Source organism: Dicentrarchus labrax, unplaced genomic scaffold (genome assembly GCF_905237075.1).
Source record: "Dicentrarchus labrax unplaced genomic scaffold, dlabrax2021, whole genome shotgun sequence".
Taxonomy (NCBI): Eukaryota; Metazoa; Chordata; class Actinopteri; family Moronidae; genus Dicentrarchus; species Dicentrarchus labrax.
In genome coordinates this window covers 2,692,536-2,719,708 of record NW_026136716.1, presented here as the reverse complement: position 1 = coordinate 2,719,708, position 27,173 = coordinate 2,692,536, and the positions used below count along the sequence as shown (strand labels likewise).

The window sequence follows — 27,173 nt, the reverse complement described above, 5'->3', positions numbered from 1 at the left end:
TATATACTGTAATCAAGTAAATAAACCAAATTTTAGATTAATTAATGGCGTTTTACCAATAATAAGCAAAAATATTATGTAAAATAAAATCAATAACACTCAGGTTTATAGTTAACCTACATTAAATATTGTCTTCTTTCTTAATTATGACTACATTTGGAGGTGCGTAGCATTTCATGACACTGATTGCCCTTAACAGAGGCAATTATATATAATTATAAACAGATTATTTTTTAAATCTGTGAAGCAATAACTGCCCTTGCGCTCTGATTTTGATCAAATAAAGAGGAGTGGTTCATCTGAATGGCTCGCTGGTTGCCTGCATAACAAACATCTTTTACTCATTCACAATGATGATGAAGCTCTGGAGATACTTAAACGCTTCCTGTGGCTTTTGGGTTGACTGATGAAAATGAAAGGCACCAGATATCTCGCAAATCGTCTCCCAGTCTCCGCTCACATTTAGCCTGTCACATTATTCTAAAATACAACTCTCCGCTCGCACATTCAGCTCTGTGTTTGCCCTTAAAAATACATGAAGCGTTCCTTTTACAGCAGCCGTACACTGAATTAATTTAATGTCTCCTCGGGTTTGACCTTCAGACAAAACTCAAGCATTTGCACCCTGAGCAGCATCTTCTTTTCACTTCAGGAGACTGAATCTTCCTTTTTCTTTTGCTGTTGTGACCTTTTTATTTGTATTTACCACTGTGCCATGTTTTATATCTGCAGATTTTCACTTAGTCTTAACTGGGAAATCAACACAATAAAACAATGTTGCTCAAGAGCACCTTACTGGTGTTTTCTGTTCAATAATCCCACCAGCTGTTCCGGTGATTGGGGTGTTTGTTTGGCTTAAGAATTGTAGTTTTTTGTCTCCTGCTCTTGGATGTTTCATCATGGCGATAAGTGACGATTCAGCCGGTGATAAAAGTTTTAATGTGGAACCTTCCAATCAATGTAATTAATTATTAACATTACAACAATTTGCAGCCTAACAGTGTAATAATCTCATTAACACAATATGCCTCATTAATACGACACACTACCTCCAAGCTATTAGTAAAATAACTATTTTACTGTTAATGGGGTCATTATTAGTGCATTTTGTTACACTAACGAGAGGGTGATTTCTCTCTTTAACCTTGATAATGAATATTTACTTTGAGTACGAGATAATCAGGTGAAATTTCTGCTTCATACTGAGGTTTGTGTGCTTTAAAGAATACCCTCTTTTCATTTTTAACCCCCTTTCTTCCATGCGGACATTCGTTTCTATTCATCTCCAGACAATATATTAAATATGCATACTTGAAAATAGCTTTTGATAGAGATACATCAGAGCAAAGATCACACCATGTTTTTATCCTTGACAAATTATAATAATAATCTTGTTGTACCTTGTTTTATACAGATGCCAGCAAATTTATATATATCTGTCAGCCGCTTTCTAAATCATTACACCATCCATAATTACTTCAAGTTTAACACGAATTAATTTAATTTAAATGCTGCTTCCCACGCCTTGTTTAACCCTGGCAGAAATACCATTAATATCCGTAATTCTGCACCATTTTTGGGCTTCAGCAGCTTTTTAAATGCAGAAATTATCTGCGCTTGTTTCCCTCACACAATCAGTGCCTCACAACAACAACAACAACAACAACAACAAGGCTACAACCTGGTAATCAGAGGCTTCACAATCTTATACCCTATCACTTGACACAAACAACCCACACATCCAGTTGTTCTCCACTCTTTTACGTGCTGATACATCTCATCCCCAACTTCTGCCCCCGCCAGAGCTCCGTGCATCCAGAGCACTGGAGGTGCATCACCTCTCCCATCTGCTGGCTGCTCCTGCCGCGCATGCGCAGTGCGGCTCTCCATCATTTCCAATATCCCAGTGTAGGAGAACCAGCAGAGGCAGAGAGAACTAATGGGTAGGCTTCTTCTTCTTATTCTTCTTATTCTTATTTTATTTTTTTTTATTTGAAACAAAGCTCACAAAACGCTCTGTTGCTCGTCCTTTTTTTTTTGCACTGTTTCGGCGCCGGTACGCGGTCGCCGGGATGCCCGGGTAATGAGGGACTGTTTACGGGTTGATTTGACGCAGACAGAAGCGTTAGTGCCTTAAAAAGCGCCTCTCTCTTCTCGCTTCTCTCTCTCCCCCTCCTCTCTCTCTCTCTCCCTCTGTCCATCTATCCCTCTCTCTGCGAACGCAACGGGCTTTGCACGGCTGTTAGCCAGCAATGCTAGGCTAATCCGTGCTAACTCGGCCTGGCCCTGGCCTAGCCTAGCCTAGCCTAGCCTAGCCTAGCCTAGCCTAGCCTAGCTTAGCCTAGCTCAAAAAAAAAAAAAAAAAAGAAAACCTAACGCGGGCCTAGCTGCTTTATTTTTTTTTTTTTTTACTTCGACAATTTAAAGTCGGGATCCGGTTGGTGCACTCCCGGCTACGGTTCGATAATTAAATGCTAAAACGTTAATTAGCGTAGCCGAGCTCGCCCTCTAATTCATTATCGTTACAACGAGCTAGCAGGCTGGCTAACCAACGGCCGGCTAACCAACGGCCGGCTAACCAACGGCCGGCTAACCAACGGCCGGCTAACCAACGGCTAGCTCCAGACGCTCCGCTATGCTTCGTGAAGCTCCGGGTTGATTTGGCTTGTTGACACGGCCATTATGTGTTTTAATTTAATCTACTTTAACGCGGAGACGGAGGAGTTTTGTTTATTTATTTTATTTATTTTGAAGCAACCCGTGAACGCCGCACGGTTGTCGCTTTTTTTAAACCTTTTTTTTTTTTTTTTTTTTTTATAATAAAAGCAACACTCAGTTGATGGGCAGTCCGAGGCTAACGAGCTAATGGGCTATTATCTAACGGTTAAAGCAGGTATGGTTGGTTAACGCACACCAGCGTGGGGGTGGGTTGCTCTCCGGTTGTAGGGAGGGTGGGTGGGTTTTTTTGGGGGGGGAGAAAAAGTCTTGTCATCTCGCTGTCAACTTTGAGGGCTGCTGCAGGGACTGTGTGGCTGGTTTGATCCCTGAAGCTAGCCGTAGCTAACTCCATGGGGTTACAGCAAGATTTAAATGCTAGGTTGAGAATTAATGGATTTGCTTCAGTGAGAGGCTTGTTGGAGCATTTTGGTGTTGCACAGTTTGTCCTATACCCTTTAAAATAAATATATATATATATATATATATATTTTAAATCATGCCTGGGATTATTCTCCACACACACACTTCATGCTTTGTGCAGGTACCTTGCATTGCTGCCTATTCTCTCCACTCTTGCTTTATTTGACAACATATCTTCACTTTGCACTAAATGCATATTTTATTTATTTCTTTTAAAGAGAGAGATCTGATCACAAGTGGACTCTAAATGCAGATGGAAATGCACCAAATGCTCAGAGGTGGCATTTGTGACTAGTGCTGTGTACTGGCAAGAGTCTGGCGGTACAATTACGAGGTGGTGATTCAGTATATTGCGATGTATTGCGACTTCTTTTAAACAAAAAGGTTTAATCTCTTTAATGCCACCAGAACAGTGTGATCTGCATTTGTATTTATCAGTGTCGCTGTAACTTCCAACATCATTGCCCTCAGTTTATATGTACTAAAACTCCTATTATTGTGCGTGTGACATGATAACGCTGTCTGTGTTTAAGGTGTAATTTACCCCTGGCTTTACCTAGTATGTGATAAATTAACCAGACCATAAATCATGTTGGGGAAAGGGGCTGTTATGAGGCATATTCAGGGTTCCCTTTGATTTAACAGGTCTAAAAAAAAAGGCTGTCATCGCTCCTTATCGTTTATAATTCGCCTTAAGTAAAAGAATTAAGGCTTCTGGTTTGTGTAACAATCTTTATCTCCTTTAAAATCTTTTTTATTTAACTGAATAATGAGTCGGCGTAAACCTTTATCGTCTGCTGTACCAGCTAGTAGATAAAGAAAAGTTTGTTTTATTTTCTGGTCCGAGTGAGTCAGGATAATTAGAAGTGTTAGTGATTTGTGGGTTCGATAGACCTTTTTTTTTTGACAGGGAAAGTCAGACGTAAAGCTGAAATGATCTACAGTAGATAAAGAGCGGGTAGGATGCGTTCAATTTGCTGTAAAATAACACCAAATATCACAATAACAACCACTTTAATGATACCAGCAAGGCATGAGAGAAAGAAAACCGCATCTTAACCATTTAATGAAATGCACACGAGCTACTTTGTCTGATAGTATCCTTTAAAATTTGGACACTGAGACTTTCATTTACATAAGCTGCCAATCTTAATGGACCGCAAACTCAGTTACTCAATCTTTGGCTCTGGTTCCACTTGTCATTTTGATGCAATTTCTTATCGAAAACATTTTTTTCTTTCTTTCTGAGACTGCATTGCTGTAAGTCTCTTGTATTTATGTCTTTTTCTTTTTTCTGCAGCAACTTTTTCCCCGTGTCCTTCCCTTGTCCCATACTGCTCGTATGAAGTTTTGAAGCTGGATTAAGGCCAAACTGTGTAGGATTCCCGTCACATACAAGACGGTTTTGTGCCAAAATTTGTTCTTTCCTCACTAAAAAAAGTAAAGTGTCTCTTAATATTATATTGGGGAGGAAAATAGGAAATCGTTTCCATTTTTTTTGGGGGGGGGGGCATTTTATTAAAGGATTACATTCAGGATCCACTTATCCTTTCTTATTTCTTTTTGCTGCAGCCGGATCAATCGCACTTCACGTCATCGCTTTAAATTATTGTATCTCTTCTAATTGCTTTTATGCTGTCCTGGCGCACAACCTAACACATACACGGTCCATGGTGGCTAACATTGTGCACTCATAAAGCTCTGATAAATATTACGTTACTGTCTTCAACTGGCTCTCGACCACGTGAGCACTGCGAGACGTTCACGTGTAGTTAACAGTCAACTAAATGGTACACTAAAATATGTTTCTGACAACAGCTCACTGCCTCTTTAGGACACTTCGGTTGGCTTCACTTCACAGACCCGGAAGCTCTGGCCACGATGAAAGTATTACGAACTGGGTTTCAGTGGCGAAATACCTGGAGAAAGAGAGCAGAGTAGATTTTCTGCTCTTTGATTACTACTTTTATTAAGAAGTAGCAGTGAGCTTGACGCTGGCTGCTCGGTATTAGTATAAAAATGCCAAGGCGATGTCTTTATATTATGTGTTCATGTCTTGTGTTGTCAGTTTAATATGATATAAAACAGAGGAAAGCACAACTCTTGCATGGCAAATTACTTGAAGCAATTAATAGATTTGAACTGCTAACATACGATGCTCTTCCCCAGTTGCTCCTCCATATTGAAAACAAACTGCTTCATGTGTTTAACAAGCACACGACTACTTGACTGAAGCATTTAGAGACGGGCTTGTGAGTCTTTCCTCCGTCTATCTATCTGTCTGTGAACAATAAATGTGAAAAGGCCAAAAACGTAATCTTAAAAAAAGATCAGCCTGCAGTAAAAGGTTACAGATTAGCAGGTGCCGTGTGTAATTTGGACGTGGTAGTTCATTGGAAGTCAGGAAATGGTTGGGGAGAGGTGGACAGTAAAATGGGTATAGTTGAGATTTTAAATTTGTGCTTTCACATTAGGCAAGGGGGGTATATTTTAAGGAGTGTTGCTTTGCCAAAAGGTTGAGATGAAAACATTTGGCTAAGACACTTAAAATCATCTCTTTCTGATTCGAGCAAACAAAAAAAGACAAAATACCAAATAGAAACCTTTTTAAAAACGGAGGTTAAACATTAAACTCAAAGCTCTTGTTGGAAAATATATGTTTTTTTTCCTCTAGTGTGGCCACAACAATAGACATTATGCTCTCTCAGTTACCTCTGCATTTTCCAAACATGGAGTTCTGGGAAATTAGATTTTAACGATGTGGTAGTTTCTCAGATCGGGGAGGTGCGTACCACCTCTCCTGAGACGATGAGGTCCGACTGTTGCTGCTGCGTAGTTCCAGATAAACAGCGTATACGTATCTGCTGCCTGGTTCTGCCTGTGCCACGGGCAGCACCACCCCTCCGTACCTCTCGTCCTCTGTGGTAGTGTCACTGGGTTTGGTCTCAGCAGCTCACAGGGCAGTTATGAGTCAGCAGCACCGGCTGCTGAGAGGAGGCTTTACATGGAGCTCCATCACTCACATACTGAATTCAGCTTGATATACCAGCTTTGATGGGTTTCTTCTAGTGTTTGAAATTCACTATCTGAGACCGGAGGACAAACTGTTCGTAGTATTATTGGATATTATTTGCTGTTTGTCTGTTGCGTACTGTTTTGATGTTAAATAATCCTTTATGACACCTTTATGATGTCCAATTCAAGTGTTCAACCAGCAGTATTTGTACCGTGAGATAAGAAGGCATTTGAATGTATGCAGTGATATCCTGAGCTGACCTGTAAGATCAGTATTTGGACAGATTAAATTGATCAGTGTTGGCAATATAAAGAGCCCGGTCTGCTACTGATCTTCTAGTTTATTGTAAAACATTGCACTCTCAAAAAACAACCCTCTTGACTTAGAACAGTAGAAGCTATTCCTAAACAGATAATGAAATATTAATAATACATTTCAGATTGGCTCATACAATAAAATAAGGCTGTCATGGTTAAGGAATTTACCTGTTCACCGTTTTTTGTTTTGCCAATTATTTTGTAAAAGGTACGGTGGGATAATGTTTCATCTCAGTGCCTCCTCCTGGGTCTGTGACCCTGTTAACTGGCAACTTTCAGCCCAATAAAGTCGCCACAAAGCGGAGCATCTTCACAGCGCACTGCCTGCCCAACGTTTACTTGTCTTATTTTATCCTTTAAAAGGAAAGAAAATAGTTTGTTTCTCTGCCTAAAGTCTTTGACTGATTGACTTCTCGCCTGGTGAAATTTGATCTGGAGTCTGCACACGGCATTTTATTTTCAAACTAAATTCTCCAGATTCTCTATGCTGTTTCTGTGTTTGACTTCCTAAAGTCTAGGCCAAAAAAAACAACCTAATCGTGACATCCCAAAATATATAATATGTTATAATAACAAAGTGCTCTACCAGAAAGTGCTGTATTTTTTTTTTATTTGATAAGCTGCCAATCAACTAATCAGTTAATCGACCAGGATTGCAGTGATATACTGATACCACAGAATACCATGGTATAAAAATGTATGTTTATTGTTTAATGTACATGTGTTTTAGTGTTTATAGTGGTTATCGTACCATTAAAATCTACTACAATGACTATTGTGAAACTCAATTTATATGTCTCTAATAACTGGTCCAAAAAATGCTTTCTTTGTGTGGTGTAGCATGACAGGCAGCTAATCAATAGTGTGACTCAGGCAAAGTCAATGTAATTGTCAGAATGTGTCAGCAAGAAACTGACCAGTATAAAGACTGTAAATAATGAAGGGATTGAAGTTTTGGATTCCTCATTTTTAGCTAGACAGTGTTTTTCTGACTTAGGATCTGCTGTTGTGATAAAACATTTTAAAAATAGCTTTTCTAACAATCCTTTTGCATTTTGATTGAACAATGTAAATAACTGGTTGTAAATTAAAAGACATCAAAAATTAAACAGGCTTTTATGTCTTCCATTCCCAGAGCAGATTCAATTATAGACTTCTACTAATGCAAAAGAAAAGGACCTTATTGACCATTAATTTATGTGCATTCCCCTTCTTTTTTGCCCACACAGGAACCATGGGAATACCATTACCCAACTGCGTTTGGGAGCCAATATGCTGAACACACTCTACTCCGACTGAGGGACTGTATCCTGGGCGGCAAAAGACAAATGGTAAAGAATTGATAATAAAAGATTTTCCCCGTTAAAAAAGCACAGCTCACGCCGACTCCCGACTGAACCGGCATCTTCCTGAGTCGGATGGCTCTGAATGACAAGATGCAGTAATGGAAGTCCACATACCGTTCAGCACTGTAGCCATGAGAACCAAAGGGTAGGGTCTGCTGTGAGCTCGCCTCACCCTACCCGACCACCCACCCACCCACCCACCACCTCATCAGCTCCACCTGAGAGCAGAGTCCTACATTCAAGCATAAATCCTGCAGCTCCACCCGTCTCCGCAAACCCTCCCACCACCTCCACCACCACCACGGCTTTGGAAGACGAACATGACGTGCATTGCGAAGACACTGGTTGATGTCTGATATATGTACCTCTGAGGTGTCGAGCGCAAAACCAGTGGAGCAATGAATGGAGGAAAGGACTGTGAGGCGGGAGATGAGAGGCAGGCCGTCCCTGTCCAGGTCCCCATTGGCTGGCGGCGCAAGGCGGAGCACGGCGGCGGGGTCATATACATAAGGTAAGAAAAAAATTCATCAACAAATCCATCAAGCAGATTTGAGTGCAAGCAAGTCTGCTTCCCAGGGTTGGAGATAAATTACAGATGAGCAGTTTGATTAATAGATACCCATATTTAATTAAATATAAAGTCACATTGAAGAAACTGGAATCGGAGACTTTCGGACTTTTCTGCTTTAAAAACAACTCGTCAATTAATCATTTTAGCTCGACCAACTGTGGGCACTTAGTGAGGCTGTGAGTTTGGACAAAGCAAATTAGGCAACATTTTTATATTTTTTTTAAGGAAAATCTGAATATATGCCAATAAAGTTAACTTTAAATTTGAAATGATCTCTTTGATGTTCTGTTAATAACTTTACATCCTTGTGACGTCCAGAAAGATACTCAGTTTATATTGATATAAAACGGGGACAAGAAGCAAATCCTCACATATGAGAAGCTGAAACCAGAGATTGTTTTTGTACAATAAATGACTTAAGCGATTGATCGGTTCCTGAAATTGTTGTCAGAAATATCAACTAATTGTTTCATCACTAGTGCGTAATGTGACCAAAAGTAGATTCTGCTGTCAATCAATCAAAGAGCACCCAGCAGATTTGTTTGCTGGGAGACGTGTGGTAACATTGCAGTAAGCGATCCCTTGACGCAGTTAAACTACAGCCCACAAAATTGCGTGGACGAGGAAAATAACCTCCAAATTCTGGTAGATTTTAAATGTGACTGGCAAATTTCACAAGCCTTTTTTCCTCCTTTTTTAAGAAACCATTCAATATCATTCGTTTACAAAAATCCACTCGTGCAACGGGGGACTTTGACTAATGAGTTGGATCCTTTACCAGTCCTTGTGTCATCTGGACTGGAAGTTGGTGTCCTTCCCGGCATATGAACGCCAGCACGTGTATTTATCAGCCACAATGAACTAAAGCAGTTGGCTGGTGTCAGGTTTATTTTTGGTGTTGGAAAGAATCCTGTCTACTTCTGTGACCGTGGCCTGATACTGTCACCGCACACTTGTATTTGCTCATGTTCTTTTACATTGAAAGCGTACATTTGCTTCAGGGATGTGCAGTTGTAGATCCTCACAGTAGATATTTTCAAAAAAAGCAGCTTTTGACTGATGATTCAGCCACTGGTTGTTACGTCGACTTATCAGTGTATATGTTTCATAGGATCAAACACTGGTACACGCTGTTCTTATTTCAGTGGTGGCAAGTTTGAAATGTTTCACAGGAGGTATCCTTCAGGATTTCCTCTATTTTTGGGCACAAAGCTCCCTCTCATTTCTTAATTTTCCAGCTGAATGTCCAAGCTGACAGTTCCATGTATTAGCTACTGTCTGCATTTAAATATGCATTAGAGCAATATATTGATTAGATAATAAACTAGACCTGTGTGGACTTTTTATTAAAAATTATAGGCCTACTGCCCAGTTGTCTGCTGCCAGTATGATACAGGTTCCTCCTTCTTCACATGGCACATTTTCAATTATTGTTTTTAATTCATATGGATGGTAGAATTCCACTGTAGTGTAGCGCTATGAAGTGGGAGGTTTTTACTGTTTGATTTCATGGTTGCAAGCCTGTGAAACCTGCACCAAAAGCTGCCTCGAGGAGTGGCTAACCCACCTAAAAACATCATTTGTGTGTCTGTCAGTGTGTGCGATGGTTTATTTTCTTCTTTTGAATCAGGAATAAATTTGTGGTGGGATCACTCAACCCGTATAATATAAATAAATAAACATTAAACACAAATTTCTGCACAATAATGCAGAATGTTTAGTTAAGTAACATTATCGTTTTTTCAGTCCAAAAATATTGAATGCTATGCAAAAACCCATTTTAAACAACGCAAATAAGTGCTGCCGCATGTAATATCTTTAGAAGGGTATTTGTACTGTAGCTGAAGTCTCCTCTAATGTGGTTGTTGTTGTTTTCCGTGTGCAGTCCCAGTGGCTCGTTGCTGTCCAGCTTGGAGCAGGTGAAGACCTACCTGCTGACAGATGGAACCTGCAAATGCGGCCTGGAGTGCCCACTCATCCTCCACAAGGTATTTTTTTTTTTTTGTCCCGGTTCATTTAAAACGCAGCAGCCGTGCAGAGATTTTACAGCTGCCTCTTAGCTGGTGCTTCAGAAGATGGAGGTCCCAGTCTGCAAATGAAATTTAAAATGTTGTTTAAAAATTACAGCTAAACAAGGGTCTCTAGCGGGGGGGGTGGGGGGCTTCTGTCAATCAATCAGTTGCATTAGCAGGTGGCATTTCTGTACTAGAAATGGTATTCTTGGCTTTATTCATCAACTGTTCACTGGAATGTAAAAAAAAAAAGAAAAAGGGGAAAAGATGTGATGTGATTCCAAGCGTGCAATAGCAGATGACGTCAAACAGGATTTTGGTTTAGTTTGGGGAATCGTGTGTCTGATCCTGTCACTGCTGTTTCGGAGACAATGAAGTGTAACACTAAAAAAAAGTTAGATTTGTAAGGAGAATATTTTTGGTTTTGTGAGCATATTTCCTGATAGTTGCTCTTAGAGAAGTTAATGCCAATACGATTGATTGGTCCATTTCAGTGCTGACTGAACAGAAATGGGAAAAACTTCCATGAGCATCATATAATTTCATGGTTTAATTATTGAAACGTTTAATTTCTTTGCCAAGAATTTAACTGTCCTAAGTTGTTTCCTTTTTTGCTCTGTGCTCCAATAACCCTAAATAAACCTGCTTCCTGTACTTAGATATGCTACAGGCTAGGCTCATCAGTGAGGAAAGGGAAACCAAATTTAGAAGATGGTTAAAATTTCTTTAAAAACTTGAAGAAATCACATTTTAAGGTAGTGAATGTCAGCAAAATGCTAGTTAATATATAGCTACATCAAGAGGAGTTCACCAGCGTCAGGCAGGTTTGTTTCCTCCTTATTTCAGTGGTAACAGTGAAGAGATTTGTAAAAGGACAGATGGGTTGGTTGCTGACCTAAATTATTGTTAGCCAGAAAAGATCCAGTCTACTACAGTCCAGGGCTACTGTAGAAACATGGCAGCTCAACATGGCAGACTCCATAGAGGGCGGCCTGTGGTGTCTGTAGCTATAAAAGGCTCTTTCTAAGGAAACAAAAACATGTTCATAAAAGATAACATCCTTAATGCATTCTTCCATCGCATACTGTAGTCCTTATATTACCTGTTTGACACTGCTGCAACCGGCTAAAACACAATCCAGTGTTGGCTAAATGCTTTAGAGTACATGATCGTTTTAATTCAGAGTAGACAATCCGCTCTCTACATGTCCTGGCCTCAAGATAGGACACATTTACTTATCTGACATTTGTTACTGCAGCTAGGAAGGAGGGAAAGTGATAGAGGGTAAGAGTAAGTAAACATGTCTGTGAGGAGGAAATGGTGTCACACTACTCAAACCAAGGTGAAAACAACTTCTGACAGGCCTATTGTTAAAGTGATGCTTTTGTTTTTGTTGGAGATGTTCTTTTGAGTATCAAAAAGTCACCCCTGTCAGCTTGAAAGGTGGCCGTAAAAAAAAGTTTGTAGTTTTGTCCTTCAGGGAAGCACAGTGGGTTGTGGTCAGCCTAAATTAATGTCAGTTGCCATGAATTCCAATAGTGACCAGTTTCCATGGTGGAAAATTGTATAAGAATGTCCAGAGAAAGCTCTCACACCACTCCTGCAGTATAATCCAACTTCTCTGCTCCCATCCCATATGCTCAGCATGTATGAAATGAATTCAGGCAGACCACTTCCACTGATCTCTGCGAAGGGACCAAACTACAAATGTCGGGGTGTTGTGAGGCATCCACTGTATCACGTTACACGGGGGGTAATCCGACCGATTATCCTTCTTGAAGCTAAATTTGTCCCCAACACACCATGGCCGTTGGATCAGGCCATTATCAGGCTGTATCGTCTGTGAAAATGTTCACTTCCCTGCTCTATTATTTATGTTTTGATGAAGCAGATATAAAATCCTCAAACCCCAAAACATTCTCCTCCGTCCAATATTTCCACATTCCTCTTCTCTCGACAGAAAATGAAATGATGGTACAAAAGTTTGATGGTTTGATACAGTTGCTGGTTTGACCTCGTTGCTGGCTCTCTGTATGTGTAAACGGAGGTTGATTCTTTGCTGCTCTGAGACGTCAAGTGTATAGAAATCTTAGCTACATTAAGATGTGGGATATCACTCCAAGATGCACTCTCTGTTATGTTCACCCCTCATCTAAACCGATATCTTCATATATAATTAAAGATAATTAAGGATGGGTGGATCTGATATTATATCTATATGGGTTCAAATCACCATATCTTTATCCTCAGGTGTTCAACTTCGACCCAGGGGCGGCCGTCAAGCAGAGGACAGCGGAGGATGTGAAGGCAGATGAAGACGTCACCAAACTCTGCATTCACAAGAGGAAGCTTCTTGCTGTGGCTACGCTGCACAAGAGCATGGAGACGCACCCACCTCTGACACTCACCAGTCCAGGGGGAGGTACGAGTACATGTAAATCCAATTATTTCAGGCCAGTTGAACTCAAAAAAATCAATGTTTCAGTTTGATAGCATCCCTCTGACACTCAGTGTGCAGAGGTAAGCACAGCCGGTTGCGGGTCCTTAGCAATCAGGTAAATGTTGGTTTAATTTAGTCCATAATAGCAGCCAGTTTGATCAGAAATCTCAATGTAGCAAGGGATTTGGGCTTTATTCAAGACTTTATATACAAATTTTGGTTTGTTAAGTTGTTTAGTTTAGTGTTTGGTGTTGATTTAACTTAAATGTGCTTTGTTTGGCTTCAAGGTACATCATCTGTGGTCACTGCGCATTCCACAAATCAACGAGCAATAAGGACTAAACCCCACGATGGCCTGCCCAATGCTGTTGGCCCAGACTGCAAGAATCCTTTCAAGATGATGATGGCAGCTGGACAACAGCAGCAACAGAGGCTGTATCCACCCCAAGAGATGGGTGGAGCCCAGCAGCCAGAGCTCTACCCTGGCTACCCCAGGCCGCAGAGACTGGGCAGTGGGGAGCCGAGCCCCAAATCCCCTTACCGGGTTGGGTATGGGGGCATGCTGAGCCCACCTCCCTCCAGTGTTAAGCTGTATGGAGATGGCTCACAGTCTCCCAGTGCAGACACCCTAGGCAGCCCTGAGGGCTTTCCAAGGACCAATCCTTGTGGGTTTCCAGGAGCCGGCAGTCCTGGCTCCGCCTCCATCCATGGGAACACTAGGACTCCTCTTTCCCCACCCAGTGTATTGCTCCATGGCTCCCCTGTGGGCCAGCCATCCTGCGCCATGACAGGGAGGACTAGCACGCCCCTCTCTCCGACGGCCACTGCCAAAAGCCCTGTCATGAACATGAACATGCCACGGGGGAACTTCCCCCCTGGTATGGATTTGCCCCGTGCAGCATTTCACCATAAAACACAGCCCCCTGTGCATCCCGTACCACCTCCTCCATCCATACCACCATCCTGTGCCCTTCAAAAAAGGCAGTTGACCTGTGAAAAAGACCCCTTAGGCATCCTGGACCCCATCCCCAGCAAGCTAGTCAGCCAGGCCCCCACCAACACCCCAAACCCCTCCAATTTCCAGCCTAACATCCACTCTCAGGTACCAATGATGAATGTAAACATACCCCCTCCCGCCATCGTTCCCTTGCCAAGCAACTTACCTTTACCCACAGTGAAGCCTGGGCCTGTGGGTCACGGTGGCCATGTTCAAAGGACTCAACAGGGTGGTCCGGCTTCCTCCATGTCCCCCTCTCCTGTCACGTCCCCTGTCCACATGGCTGGGCCTGCCCTTGGGAGAATGGAGGCCTCCCCACATCGCTCACGCTCATCCTCCACCTCCTCTGACCATGGGAACTTTGCAATGCCCTCGGGGCACCAGGCCCCATGTGGCACCATGAAGGTCCCTCCTCGGTCCCCCAGGTCTGCTATGGGGTCTCCCAGGCCAGCCATGCCCTCCAGCCCCTCCACCAACAAAACTGACGCACTCCACCAGTACAAAGACTCCCAGCTGCTGCCTGGGATGGGAAACTCAATTGTCGCCCAGCAGCACAGCAACCCCATGTACTCACCCACCTCTTCCTCCTCATCATCCTCTTCTCTGACGACCCCCAGCACGTCCCAGAAAGGCCACCCAGGACTTCTGGGGATGCCCCTCAATCAGATCCTCAACCAACAAAATGCTGCTTCCTTCCCCGCCAGCAGTCTCTTGTCAGCCGCAGCCAAAGCACAGCTAGCAAATCAAAACAAACTCAGCGCTGCTGGCAACAGCACTGCTGGCATGGCTGGTGGTGGTGTTGGTATGGCAGGCATGGGGGCAGGTGGAGGAGGTAATGGAGGAGGTGGCGGGCACCCTGGCTCTATGAGCGGCCCTCGAGGCATGGAAGGACACAGCACTTTAAACTCAATGCTCCCGCCAAACTCCACCATGCTGCTCAACACTCCTGAGGGCCAGAGTGGTCGGGCGGCTCTTAGAGACAAGCTCATGGCCCAGAGGGACCCCATGCGCAAACGGAGGCAGTCGTCAGGCAGTGCTGCTGTCAACCACGACAACAGTAACAACATGGTCTACAACATGCTTAACAAACGAGGCATGGGAGGACCCCACATGCCAGGACCCAGTGTCACTGAGCAGCTGCGAAAAGTGGGTCGTCTTGGAAACCTTCCCCCAAACACCTCCATGGCTCAGCTCCTCCAGTCCATGAGCTGCCAGAGCTCCCACAACCTGGCTGGCAACAGCCATCATCCAGGTCTTAGCCCCGGCCCAGGGTCTGGTCCTCAAGGAGCTGCACAGCTGCACTACAACGACAGCACAGGTATGGTCCCTGGTGGCCCTCAGCAGAACCTGCTAGCTCAGCAGAGGCTGCGGGGTCCAGGAGATGCCATGCAGCACTGCCAGAACATGGACACCTCTGGGGGCCATCTGGGCTCTCGTCCAGGCCAGTTCACTGACATGATGGCCCAAATGCAGGCCTCCTCCATGAGTAACTGTGGGCCTATGGGGCCAGGTGGTGGACCGGTGGGTCCTGATGGCATGCCGCTGGGACGCCCCAACACTAACCCCCCACCGCTGTCTCATCCTGGCCCTCACCCCTCACAGCAGAACCTCCTTCACAGTATGGGGCGGACTAACATGGTGGTGATGGCACATGGAGGTGGTGATGGAAGCTGTACACAGACCATCTCTGATACAGGTGAGCCATCAACACATCGACTCTGCTCAGTAACTGTGTGATATGTAGAGAGACAGTGGAGATGGATATCACTAGAATCATAAACATTTTACCAGTAACTCAGGATTATTTGGACTGACCCGTCTTTGTAATAAGGTGTTTGTGTATTGCAACGGCAGACCATGGACACAATGTATATTTTACAGGCACGGACCAGGTAAAGCAAGTGGACACAGTGGTTGGTGTCTATTGGGACCACGTTGGTATCCGTAGCCTACGTCAGTAAGAACAATCTCCTCCACATGCGACTCACCAGCTGAGTTTGTGAGTAAACACTAAAATAATGATAAGATCATCAGCAGTGGACGGATGTAGAATCAGCCTTTGACGATCAATCAGTCAGATCATTAATGATAGTGATCCTGAACAGGTATAATCATTGTTTCAGCTGCATTACATGGCAGATTTATTAATCCCACTAGTTCCATTTCTAAAAATCTTTAGAGAAATAATGATTTGGTGGAATTTAAAAACGACTGACAGGACACAAAGTAAGCAACCACAGTCCAAGCTGACCTCCCTCGGGCTGGATGATGGTGTTGATATCAGTTAATGAATGTCCCCCTCCCCTCCCTTCCTCGTGATAAGCTAATGGCTGGATGAAGACGTGGTTTCTATGGTTATGAGTGAACTAAAACCAAAGGATTTAGGTGATAGGCCCCGAGCCTAGACAGTCGGGCTCCTCCAGTATCTCTGAGCTAATGAGCAGGCCCCTCATCTTTGGAAGCCTTAGCTAATTGTCAGTCAGCCAGTGTTTCTCTTTGTTTTATTTGTATGCTAGCATCAGTCAATGGTGTAAGAAGATGGAAATGGGATCTGGATCACGCTTTAAGGGAAGCGGCCCAGATAGGGCACTCTAAAGAGCTTCTCCCAGCTAGCTTGTCGCTATAGTAACGATAGACCCTGAATAGAGATCGGAGTGAACCCTTTGATGACGGTTTAGGCTGTTGTGTGTGTGTGTGTGTTTGAATGACTGTGTGTGCCTGCCTATGACTACTTGTGTATTACAGTGTGTGTGCTTCTGTTTATTTGTGTGCATGTGAATGACTTTGTGTGTGACTGTATGCTGTTTTTGTGTGTACGCGCGTTCATGTTAGGGTTTGTTTTGAAAGCAATGAAAAGCCCTAGATCTTGTTTTTTTTTTTCCCTTTCTTGCCTGCTGTTGGACTGGACTACAAGTTTATGTATTCATTGTGCGTCTGTCTGTGTCCTCGTATGGTTTCTAATGGAGATATCACCAAGGTCTGCTGCAGGGCACCTGTTCTTATCTCCAGGTGCCCCGTTATTCTGTATTTCTCCTACGTCAGGTCATTGAAATTCAGGTGGTCCTGTGTTGGTCAGGAGGTGGCGTATGAAGGTTTGTCACCAGTTCTGTAGGGATGGGAAGAAAACAGTTGTCCACATCCTCATTTTAAATCAGCATAATTGAAGCATGTGTTGTTTTTTCTGTGCGCACAGAGAATAAAACAAGTGCTGGGCTCAAACAAAACAACGACACACTGATGAAGATCATCACCTGCCTTCTTTTAGTTCGAGCTGTGGCCTTCATTTTGACTTCATTTTGAAGACTGACTGAAAGTAAAGAAAGAAAGTAAACACAGCCATGGCGAATTATAAATGAAACCAACATGAAGGCACGTCTGACTCAACACTATAAGGAATTTAATACTGAGGAAGAACTGAAGCAACCTGTTGCCTCCTTCTGTCGCCTGTTTTATTATTCCGAGTTATGTTGCCCAGTTTTACTATATTACTGTGTTTTTTTGCAAATTTTAAATGGCTAATTTCTTTGTGCCAGGATTTGGTCACTGCGAAACTCCCAACATTGGCCTGGTTGGGCTGTAGATAACCACGTATAAAGAGCATTTATACTGTGCTGCTGTGTCTGCGTTAATTTGCAAATAACACCACCAAAGCACTAGTTGGCGTTGGGGTTTCTACGCCACTGTGTTCAGTTTCTTCGTGCACTTCAAACAATGGCGACTGGAACTGAAACTCTCCCTCGTCTCTCTCCCTCTCTCAATCTATCTTGTATTTTCCTTGTTTCCTTTTCCCCCCCGCTGCCCGTGAAACGAAAGGACGAGGGAATACGAGGAGACAGACAAGAACATGTCATGCAGCGAGGCAGCGTCCCACGTGTGCCTGTTTGTCTGTGTGAGGACACACTTGTCTCAGAGTGTGTTTGTGTGTGTGTGTGTGTGTGTGTTTAAAGAGGGATTCTCAAACAGCATTATTAACTCATCTGGGTTTTGCATGAGTCGCCTCCCATTGTCAGACAATGCACACACACACCAAACGGACTGATCACAGTAGTTGAAGCCTGTGTTGCTGTGACGTGTAGTTACGTTTCTGGGGAGGCTACATTTGACGCAGAAGTATAAATCAGGCCTAAAGCTACCACCCGGCAGTAGCTGGACTAAATGTGCTCATGCTTCTACATACTCCTGTTGTGATTGATGAACATGTGATACAAACAATTATCAAACTATTGCTCTTTGGTGCCTCTAGTGGAAAAAAAACTCACCAGTGTGTTTTTGAAATAAATAAAAAATCTCGATAATCTCACAGATGACAAATGCAGTGAATAAACTCACAGGTTCTTGGATTTAAAGAATATTCTGTCACCAGACAGCAGATGTTGTGCCTCTGTAGATTTTCCCATACTTGAAGCTAATTTGGATGACATGTTGGGGATCTTAAGAGCACTGAAAGCTCTTTGAAAGTGGCTTTTTAGCATTAGCCTTTAACCATCTGTTTCTAGACAGTTAGCGACCCCCCCCCCATCAACAAATACCCCAAAGTTCATTGTAACCGCCCCCAGACATCCTGCCACCCAGCTGACCGCCCCCCATCCCCCAGCAGGCTAAAATCACACCACCCGACCCTCGTAACTCCCCTCATCCACCCACCCAACTCCCCCAGCAAGCTTCCTGGCAGTGGACAGCACCACCAATCATCACTCGGTTCCCATGGCAACGTCCCCCGGCAACAGCCGTCACTATATCATAGCAGTAGCGGAGGAAGGGGGGAGGGGAGGGGAGGGGGTTGGCCGAGTCGTGGCTCTCAGCTTTAGAGAGGAGAGAGAGAGAGAGAGAGGGGAAGAAAGAAAAGAGGAGAAAAAAAATGGAGAGCACACACAGCTGCCCTTCAGCTACGTAGCATCTCACCAGCTGCTCCAGTCGCCACTCGTCCACACACACCCACTAAACACAGCGTTAGGCCTCACAGATTTTGTTGCTTCGGCTTTGTCTGCATAACATTGCTGCTGGGCTTTCTCTCCATTCATTGATACATCTGTGGCCTTGATATATGTTGTACATGTTCTGCCCTTGTACGCTTTGCTAACAAGTCTTATCTGTACCACGCATCGGGGCGGCTCGTGTGTCTGTCAGTAAGTGCAACAGATTGTTAATGTGCAACTTTTTCTTTTATTGTAAAAGTCTCTATAAGAAGGCCACTAGCATGTTTGTTTCACGTGGCCAGAATAAACTGGTGATACTGAGATCAGTCAACTTTGTCTTGGAGATCTATGCGCTACTTTTTGCGCCTTTTGTGTTCAACATTGGAACTTATATGACTTTAGTTTAGCACCACAAACTAAATACTGGAGCGGAGTATTTTATCAATACTTCTAATTTCATAATATTCACACTCAGGGATGTAAATCCTGTTGGTCCGATTATTTATTTCCCAAGTTTCCCATGTAATGAATTTAGATTTTTCTGGTATTTTTATGCAGTATATTGCTTGAATGGAAATGCAGCAGAATTGTGCGTTGATGTTCTTTTACAGTTGTTTCATTCAGGGAATTAGTGACTCAACAAATATGAATTATGGGAGATGTTTGTTGCAGGAAAGGTGAAAGTGTTTGTGTTGTGGTTTGAGCTCAAATACAGACTAGGTAGTAATCATATAGTGTGTGTGTGTGTGTGTGATAGAATATATAATTCTTTGTATTTGGCCCGGTGAGCCCAATCATTCCTTTCCCTCTCTACTGTCCACCAGTTGACATTCATTTGACATACATTGTACATTGTTTTGCAGGAAATCCCTCATCTATTGGCTGTGGTATGGGCGGCCTGCAGCCACACGTCAACGCCGGCGGAGGTCAGATGTACCAGCAGCAGGTCCACCAGGGCATGCAGCAGGGGGTGGTGTCCCACTCAGCCTACCAGGGACAGCAGCACTTCTCTGACAACCCACCATACACAGACAGCAACAACGCCAACGCTGGCTCCATGGCCTGCCTCTACCAGAACTACCAGGTGTGCATTTACATTACATTTTTAACATTTCAGATAGTTTCACAAAAACATTTTTCGTCATGTTGTGACCTTGCTGTTGTTTCCACAGCAGGGGATGTTGTCGCACCCACAGCCCCAGGGCGAGGGGCTTCCAGCGGGCCCTGACAGAGGCCCTGGCGGAGGCCCAGAGTCGGTGGACGCCATCTACAGAGCCGTGGTGGACGCCGCCAGTAAGGGCATGCATGTTACCATAACAACCACAGTGAGCGGGACCACGCAGGCGAGTCCGGTGCCTGCCCTCAGCGCCATGAGTGCCTTCACTGCCTCTATAGGGGAGCCGGTCAGCCTCCCGAAAGCAGTTAGCACAGTCCTGCACGGGCACCAGGAAGGGGAGCCGTTACCCCAGCAATCCAGACCGAGGCAGGTGAGGCTGGGACGTGGTCAGAAGAACATGGATCCAGGGAAGAGAACTCCAGACAGCCACGAGGCCAACGACTACTTCCGTTCGCCTGGCTGTGGGACTCCAAGAGGGCAGTGGGACGGGGAGGCGCAGCACGGAGGCGGCTTCGACACTCACAGCAACAACAGCGCCTGGGGAGGTGAGGAGTTTCTGGAGTGCTCGACCCAAGTGAGGAGTAGTCCCTGCATGGAGCGACCCGTCAGCCTGGCCCCCGCCGCACCCTGCCCCGCCGAGGGATCCAACGACCACGGTCTGGCCATGGCTCACGATAAGGGGTTTCTCGATGATGGCTATCGCTTCAACAACTGCAGCCGGACACCAGCTAACTACAAGGAGCGTCTGGAGCAAACGGTGGAGCGCTGCGCCCACATCAACGGCGCCACGCCTCACTTTAACACCCGGGGTTACGGAGAAGTCCTGGGCCCCCCACGGCAGGAGCTCACGGGGGACGACCAGTCTCCAAGCTCCTCCACTAGCCTAGAGGGACCTCTGGCCACAGCCAAAGACTACAGCCACTACAACGGCCACTTCAACGGTATGGCGCCCAGCCCTTCGGACACAAAGAGCCTGAGCAGCGAGGAGGACCTGCGGCAGCCGGACTCGCCCTCCTCAGAGCTGCTCCACTACCGGTCCAGGACTTTCAACATGGGAGAGCTGGTCTGGGGCCAGCTAAAGGGCTTCCCGCCTTGGCCTGCCAAGCTGGCCGGGGACGAACAAGTGCACAGCGCTGCTATGCAGCTGCGGGAGCAGGCCAAGGTGAGGAACCCGTCTGTGACCACCTGTCAGTATTTTACCAGCCAACTTGGATTTTCAGACTAGACGAGGCTGCAGTGTGACGGCTGATTTCAGTGGCTAGTACAGTAGAATCAATAAACTTACCAGCCAGAAATGTTCCCTATAAAACCATATTAAAGGTTTTATAGAGTTTTTCGGTTCCAGCAAATTATTCTGCCAGAAAGTAAAGTTGACGGAATAAATTGTATTTGACTGTAACCAAGTTTTCCCCAGCTGGAAACCTATTGCAACTCTGAAAAGTCAGAAGGAAAGAAGCAAGCGTTTTTGTCCACTGGCCATTGCGGCAGATGGATTTCAAAATGCTCCAAACACTTACACCATCCTACCTGCCAAATCAAAATTTCAGAATAGAAGAGGTCTTACTACGGACGACTGCCAAATAACTGGTAGACAGTACAACAAATTCACCATCATTTATCGGTGGTTGGTGGGAAATTCTCAATCTGCTAGCAAACCAGTCTTGAATGTACTCAGATGTTTTGTTTTGTCTCCATCCAGGTAGAACCAGAGAAGCTAAAAACACTAACTCACGACTTAGAGGCACTTGACCGAGCCGCCAAAAGAGGCCTGAAGTAAGTAAACCCGCCCACCTTATTGTTGCTTCAGTAAACGACAAGGGTCTGTGATTTATGCTGAAAAGTTACAGGTTGCATGGTTTCTGCCTTGCTCATACTGCTACACCTATTAAGCTTTCCGGTTTATAATGCTATCCGTGGTAGATTTACTATTCAAAATGTGTTGGAAACAGTTTTGTCTGTTGAAATGACATTTATCAGCTGTAGCTAGCTAGATAATGAGGATGAAACAAATTCTGTGAGCTCGTTCAAACTCAAAATACATGATATCATCTCCGGGAAACTTCCCCAAATCCAATAGAGAGCAGGACAGATCCAGTGTTGCACCAGCTCCAGACACACATCTCCTTTTTAAAGTTGCAGAGTTGCAGAAGAGGCGACGCCCGACAGGAACACATAAAAGGCTGTACGATATAAATTCAAGAGGTTATTGTAAAGATCAGCTGTATGTGGGATTAGAAATAAGCAGAGGAGAAGAAATAGTCATTGAGCTGTGCAGAGAGCAGCCAGGTTCGTTCATTTTGAAGAAGCAACAGCCAATGAGAAACCTCTAACACTTGATCGACCAATGGCGTAATGTTAACGTAACTTTAACAGCTCTGCAGACCAGTCGTTCCATGTTAGGGTCACTGAGCTGTGATTGGGTAATTGCTGTTTGGAGAAGGGGTTTAGCGAATGACCAGATGCATGATTAATTTGTTGGTGTTTGTCCACGGTAGCACTGACACCTAGTGGTTAGGATCTTGAAACATTAGTGTTTTGGTCCCTGCAGCAACCAGACGTCACAACATCAGCTTATATGCCAATAATGTAAAACATAAATGTCGTCCAACAGACCGGGGAAACTGAATAATCACTTGGAAGCTGCTATCCACGAGGCCATGAGCGAGCTGGATAAGATGTCGGGCACAGTGAGTATTTACACAGAAAGTATTGCTTTTAATCCGTCTACCTGTCAGCCGTCAGCGTAACGCTTCTGTCCGTCTGCCATCAGATCCCATCGAGGGATCGTCAGGTGAAGCTCCCCAAGCCCAAGAGGAGGAAGATATCCAGATAACATTGAATGTGTCGGCCCAAGAACGTCCTCAAAGCCTTCGGAGACTTCGTCCGTTCAGCCTTGATGCGATCTGAGCTCTCTAACAGGTGCTACACATGGACTTTCAGTGGTACATCGTTGTTCCATGATCTCAACTTGACTTAATGACTGACCACAGAAGGTGCTGGAGATTCCCGATACAGTTTTAACTGTAGAAAAAAATAATGAAAGGAAAAAATGGAGAAAAACGTCAAAAACAGTTGCAATTTGTCTACAGCTCACTGAATTAACTATTTTTTTCTAGTATAAGATAGTAAAACAAAAAAAAAAAAGCTACAAGCATTACCTTACATATTTAAGAAAAATAGACAGTCCAAATATTTCTGATACATTTTCAATATGTATATAGATAATCCTGAAATTTCATGCTATTAAGAATTGTATGTAAATATTGTACAATGTCATGTACAAGCATACCTAATGCACATTTTATCTTTTATTGTACAAAAACAAAGCAGAAGTGTACCAATGTCTTGGTTTCTATTCAGAAATGCGGTTGCATACGGCCGCATGCATAGATTAAATAAGAATACAGCCTAAAGCTTTTATATGAGGAACTGTAAGACGTGCTGTTTTTCTGTTTGTTTTGTTTTGTTTTTTTTTTTTTTGTAAGGGAACAGCAGTGGAACATGCATGAGTATATGAGTTCTCCATTATGAAAGTCAATTTCAAACCAGTTAAGTGTTCATTTGTATGGGGGAGGTGGGGGGGTGGGCGGGGGGAGAGAGAGAGAGATGGAAAAAACCAGAATGAACTTTACCAGCAGAAAGTGTTCAACGGAAGTAACGAGCGGCTGGGGCCAGTGTTGGTTAATCTTCATCTGCTCTGCCAGTCGCAGTGACAGGAAAATCTAAAAATCATGACATTTGGAGAATCAGTTTTCTGGTTGGCAGGTGATTTTGTTTTTGGGGGGGGGGGGTTACCAATCGTCGTAAAAAGAAGTTGCTTACCTGCCGTGTTTTTGAAAGAAAAATCCACCTTCAGGCACTTTCACACTGTTAAGTCACTTTTGTGTCGTAATAATTTACAGTTTTAGGTAAATATTTCCCAGAACGACTTTCCACAACAGCCGCAACCGTTAGTGAAACGACGGGAGAATAAAGAGGAATATTTTCATAACCAGCTCATCCTTGAAAACCTTGAAATCCCTTGGTTAAAGTTTGCATAATATGAGGATTCTGGTCTTATTTCCTGCTCCTTTGGGTGTAGAATATGATGGATTTCTCCCTTTGTTACTGTTAAATGTCAGTATTAAATGATGATTTTAAAAATACCGCCCCTCTCTTAGAAAGACTACACTTAACACTGAGCACCCACAATGCAACATAAACCAGTACAAAGAGTGTTTGGGTGGATTTCTCCTTCAACTACAACCAAGAATCACAGGCTGCATTGATGAATTATGTCATTTGGTTGTTGTGATTATGTTCTCGTGCTCGTTTGTACAGTGATTTTCTTTATTTTTTTGGACTGTAGTCGGTTTTTTGCCACAACTATAGCTTTAGGTAGAGTAACCAACCTCAGAGGCGCAGTCTAGATCATCATGAGGAAACACTAACTCGGTTTTCAAGAGCGGTGAAAGCATTTCTCATTTAGGGGCCTTGTTTGTTTGTTTTTTGTTTGTTTGTTTTTGCCTTTTTGATGTAAATTATTTATGTACAGTACTCCATATTTATTTTAAGCTTTACAAATATGCTAGATGGCAATAATACTACCAAGAGTTGAGAACTCAAGCCTTATATGTGTATATGTATGTTTTTTAACAGTGAATAGATCATGTATTCATTAAGGTCGTGTTCCCTTTTATTTAAAAAGTGAGCATTACAGATAACACTTTTTTTTTTTTTTTTTACAGCGAGGCTTTCTGATCTACTTATTTTTGTTACACAATGTGTCATGGATGTCATAACGTCTGCCTACAGGACCACACTATTTATGAATATGCACATCTTGAGAAAGCGTTTATGTTCGGTAATAAATGCAGTTTTAACACTACTAACTACGAAGTTTCAAAACCGTCTTAAAATCGACAGTGATGCTCACAGTATTGGAAACTCTGGGGTGAAACGCACACGCAGCTTCACCTCCGAATCAAAACCAACAACAAGCTGAATTAACTACACAATTATCAAGTGCAATATACCAATTGATGGCAAAGATCAACAGCTTAGCAGCGCTGCATCTCTTGATTGTTTGAGACCTTTTTTTCTTTGTGTACACACCTTCAACAGCTCGTGCTGTCGTTTGTTGCCTGTTTTTCAACCTCAAAACAACAAAAAAAAAGTTCTTTGGGAACAATATTCATCTTTTTTTCAGATGTCCTAACCTAAGAGCCATGAAGTAGTAATTTATTTGTAGCTTTACCTTTTTGTTTTTTTTTACAAATTTCATTTTAATTTGTAATTCACCCTTATCAGAACATCTGATGCACACACTAAACCTCCATGAATAAAGTTCTACTAAAATACCGCTAAATTACTTGAACTTTTCTGCATTTATAGCAAGAAAGACCCAATAAAACACTACTTTATAAAGAGATTATCTTCTTTCTCACTCTGTAAAACATGAAAACACTACCATATATATGTACCTGATATCCTAAAGGAGGAGCCTCAAACTAACAATTACAGCCAAGTAAACAATTTCATCTTATTTTTGTTAATGTGTGCACACTTCTGAAGAGATCTCACTAATTTCAAAACATTTCTTACCTTTTTTTGTTGCTGTGTGCTTACTGAAAAACTCAAGGACATTTTGAAATTAAAAAAAAAAAGTCCCTAAACATGTAGCAACGTCAAACAATATCAGTATTTAAAGGTAAATATGAGACTTTATGGGAGCGTCCTTTCACATCCAACCTGTTCAAGGACCAGATTTCCAAAAGATTTCGAGTCAAGTTACGGCAACGTCTGTTTAAATGTCTATAATATCTCCTGCCCTTTTTCAGTGCACACACTTTTTAAGAACCTCAGAGTTGTCGGTGTAATCTGTGGCAAGGAAAATCCTCCGTTTTTCCGAAATGTGACGTTCGGTGTCGAGAACACGTGAGCTCTTTTTTTTGGTAAAGTTCATTCTGCCTCTTCCTCCCACAAACCCCCGACCCCCCCAAAACACCCCCCCTCGTTTTTTTTGTGCAATGACATGCAGGAACCCGGTCTCAGGTTGGGAACCCATGTGTTATGAATCTGTTCTATCAGTTTCATGTTATTTGTGGTCAAGAGTTCAAAGCATTTTTGTGTTTGAGATGGTCTGTGCAGTCTATTTTCTCCTCCTCCCGTGTGTGTGTGTGTGTGTGTGTGTGTGTGTGTGTGTTTGAGGTGTGAGTGTGATCTTTTTTTTTTTTTTTTTTTACCCCCGGTGAACTTGTTTGTTTCTGCTTTTTGAATCTAATTTCCCTCTTCCTCTTCCACCCTTTAGTTGTCAGTATTTTATTTTTTCAACTTGTAATTAAGTATATATTTTCTCACTAATATATACTTTACAAAAAATAGACTTGCGTGAAGTATGATGTGCACTTGATTTCTCTTGTTTATTTCTTTTCTTTTTGCATTAATGTGGGCTAGGGATAGTTTGTCAGAGTCCATTATTTTGAGATTGTTTGGACTTTTTTTAATGGTTTGATGTAAGCAGCATTTTTTTTGTAAATATTGTGAAACATTACAGGTCATGCAGTGATGTAACATTTTGAACAATGTTGCACAAGATGTTTAAGATATTAAAAACATGGTCACTCTTACTTGAATAACTTAACTGTGTAACGTGTGTTTATGCTCCCTCTTTCTTGTTTCCTCGTTGTGTTTCTCACTTTATTATTTATTCTGCATTTTAAAAAGTTGGTTTATCGAGTTATAAATCTGATTAAAAGGGACCAAAGTGTAGAGTTAAAGATGTGAACAGCTTAAAGCCTGTGTTTCTTGTTGCACACTGACCTCTAGTGGGCAAATGGGAGAGCACACAGCATCCTCAACCTGGGAATACGGAGAATAAAAGGACGATATAATGGTTGGAAAGGTGGTACAGATATTATTCAATGTGGATACTGAATTGTGAAGTAATGCATCATATTATTAAGTTTTTCATAAAACTTAAATAAGCTCAGACTCTCTCTCTCTCTCGTGCCTCCTGCTGGAAACAAAAGCCTGAATTTCCTACAGAATAAAATAGAAATATACATGGCTTTTCTTTGTTTTTATATCAGCGTTATACATCCAGCCACTGGGTCCCTTTAGTAGCCGTTAGAGCTCTCGTTTATTTTACAGGAGGAAGTCAAAGTTGTGCCGATTTGTCATAATAAAAAAAATAAAGCCAATAAAATGATACACTTCGTCCATGTTGCTGTCCAAAATGAAGGTTTCACTCTGCTGATGAAGGTCATGTGAGAGGGTGGAAAGCTCCAGAACAGCTGCTAAATGGATGTCATGGTGAGATTGC

At 43.1% G+C, this 27,173-nt stretch overlaps 1 protein-coding gene across 1 annotated transcript; it reads left to right on the top strand.

Annotated features, from left to right (window-relative positions):
- Positions 1-1,806: 1,806 nt before the first annotated feature.
- On the top strand, positions 1,807-26,487 carry LOC127378310 (methyl-CpG-binding domain protein 5). Its single transcript, XM_051426914.1, has 10 exons — positions 1,807-1,943; positions 7,701-8,328; positions 10,274-10,376; positions 12,651-12,822; positions 13,128-15,533; positions 19,617-19,837; positions 19,926-21,032; positions 21,570-21,643; positions 22,482-22,557; positions 22,641-26,487. Exons 2-10 carry the CDS (start codon positions 8,216-8,218, stop codon positions 22,701-22,703), a joined length of 4,335 nt encoding a protein of 1,444 aa, XP_051282874.1. The 5' UTR covers positions 1,807-1,943; positions 7,701-8,215; the 3' UTR covers positions 22,704-26,487.
- Positions 26,488-27,173: the final 686 nt, after the last annotated feature.

Excerpts from the sequence above, each read along its gene's own strand:
- LOC127378310 (XM_051426914.1), top strand. The coding sequence starts at position 8,216 with ATGAATGGAGGAAAGGACTGTGAGGCGGGAGATGAGAGGCAGGCCGTC. Across the intron at positions 8,329-10,273 it reads GGCGGGGTCATATACATAAG|TCCCAGTGGCTCGTTGCTGT; the intron begins GTAAGAAAAAAA and ends TTCCGTGTGCAG. Across the intron at positions 21,644-22,481 it reads GCCGCCAAAAGAGGCCTGAA|ACCGGGGAAACTGAATAATC; the intron begins GTAAGTAAACCC and ends GTCGTCCAACAG.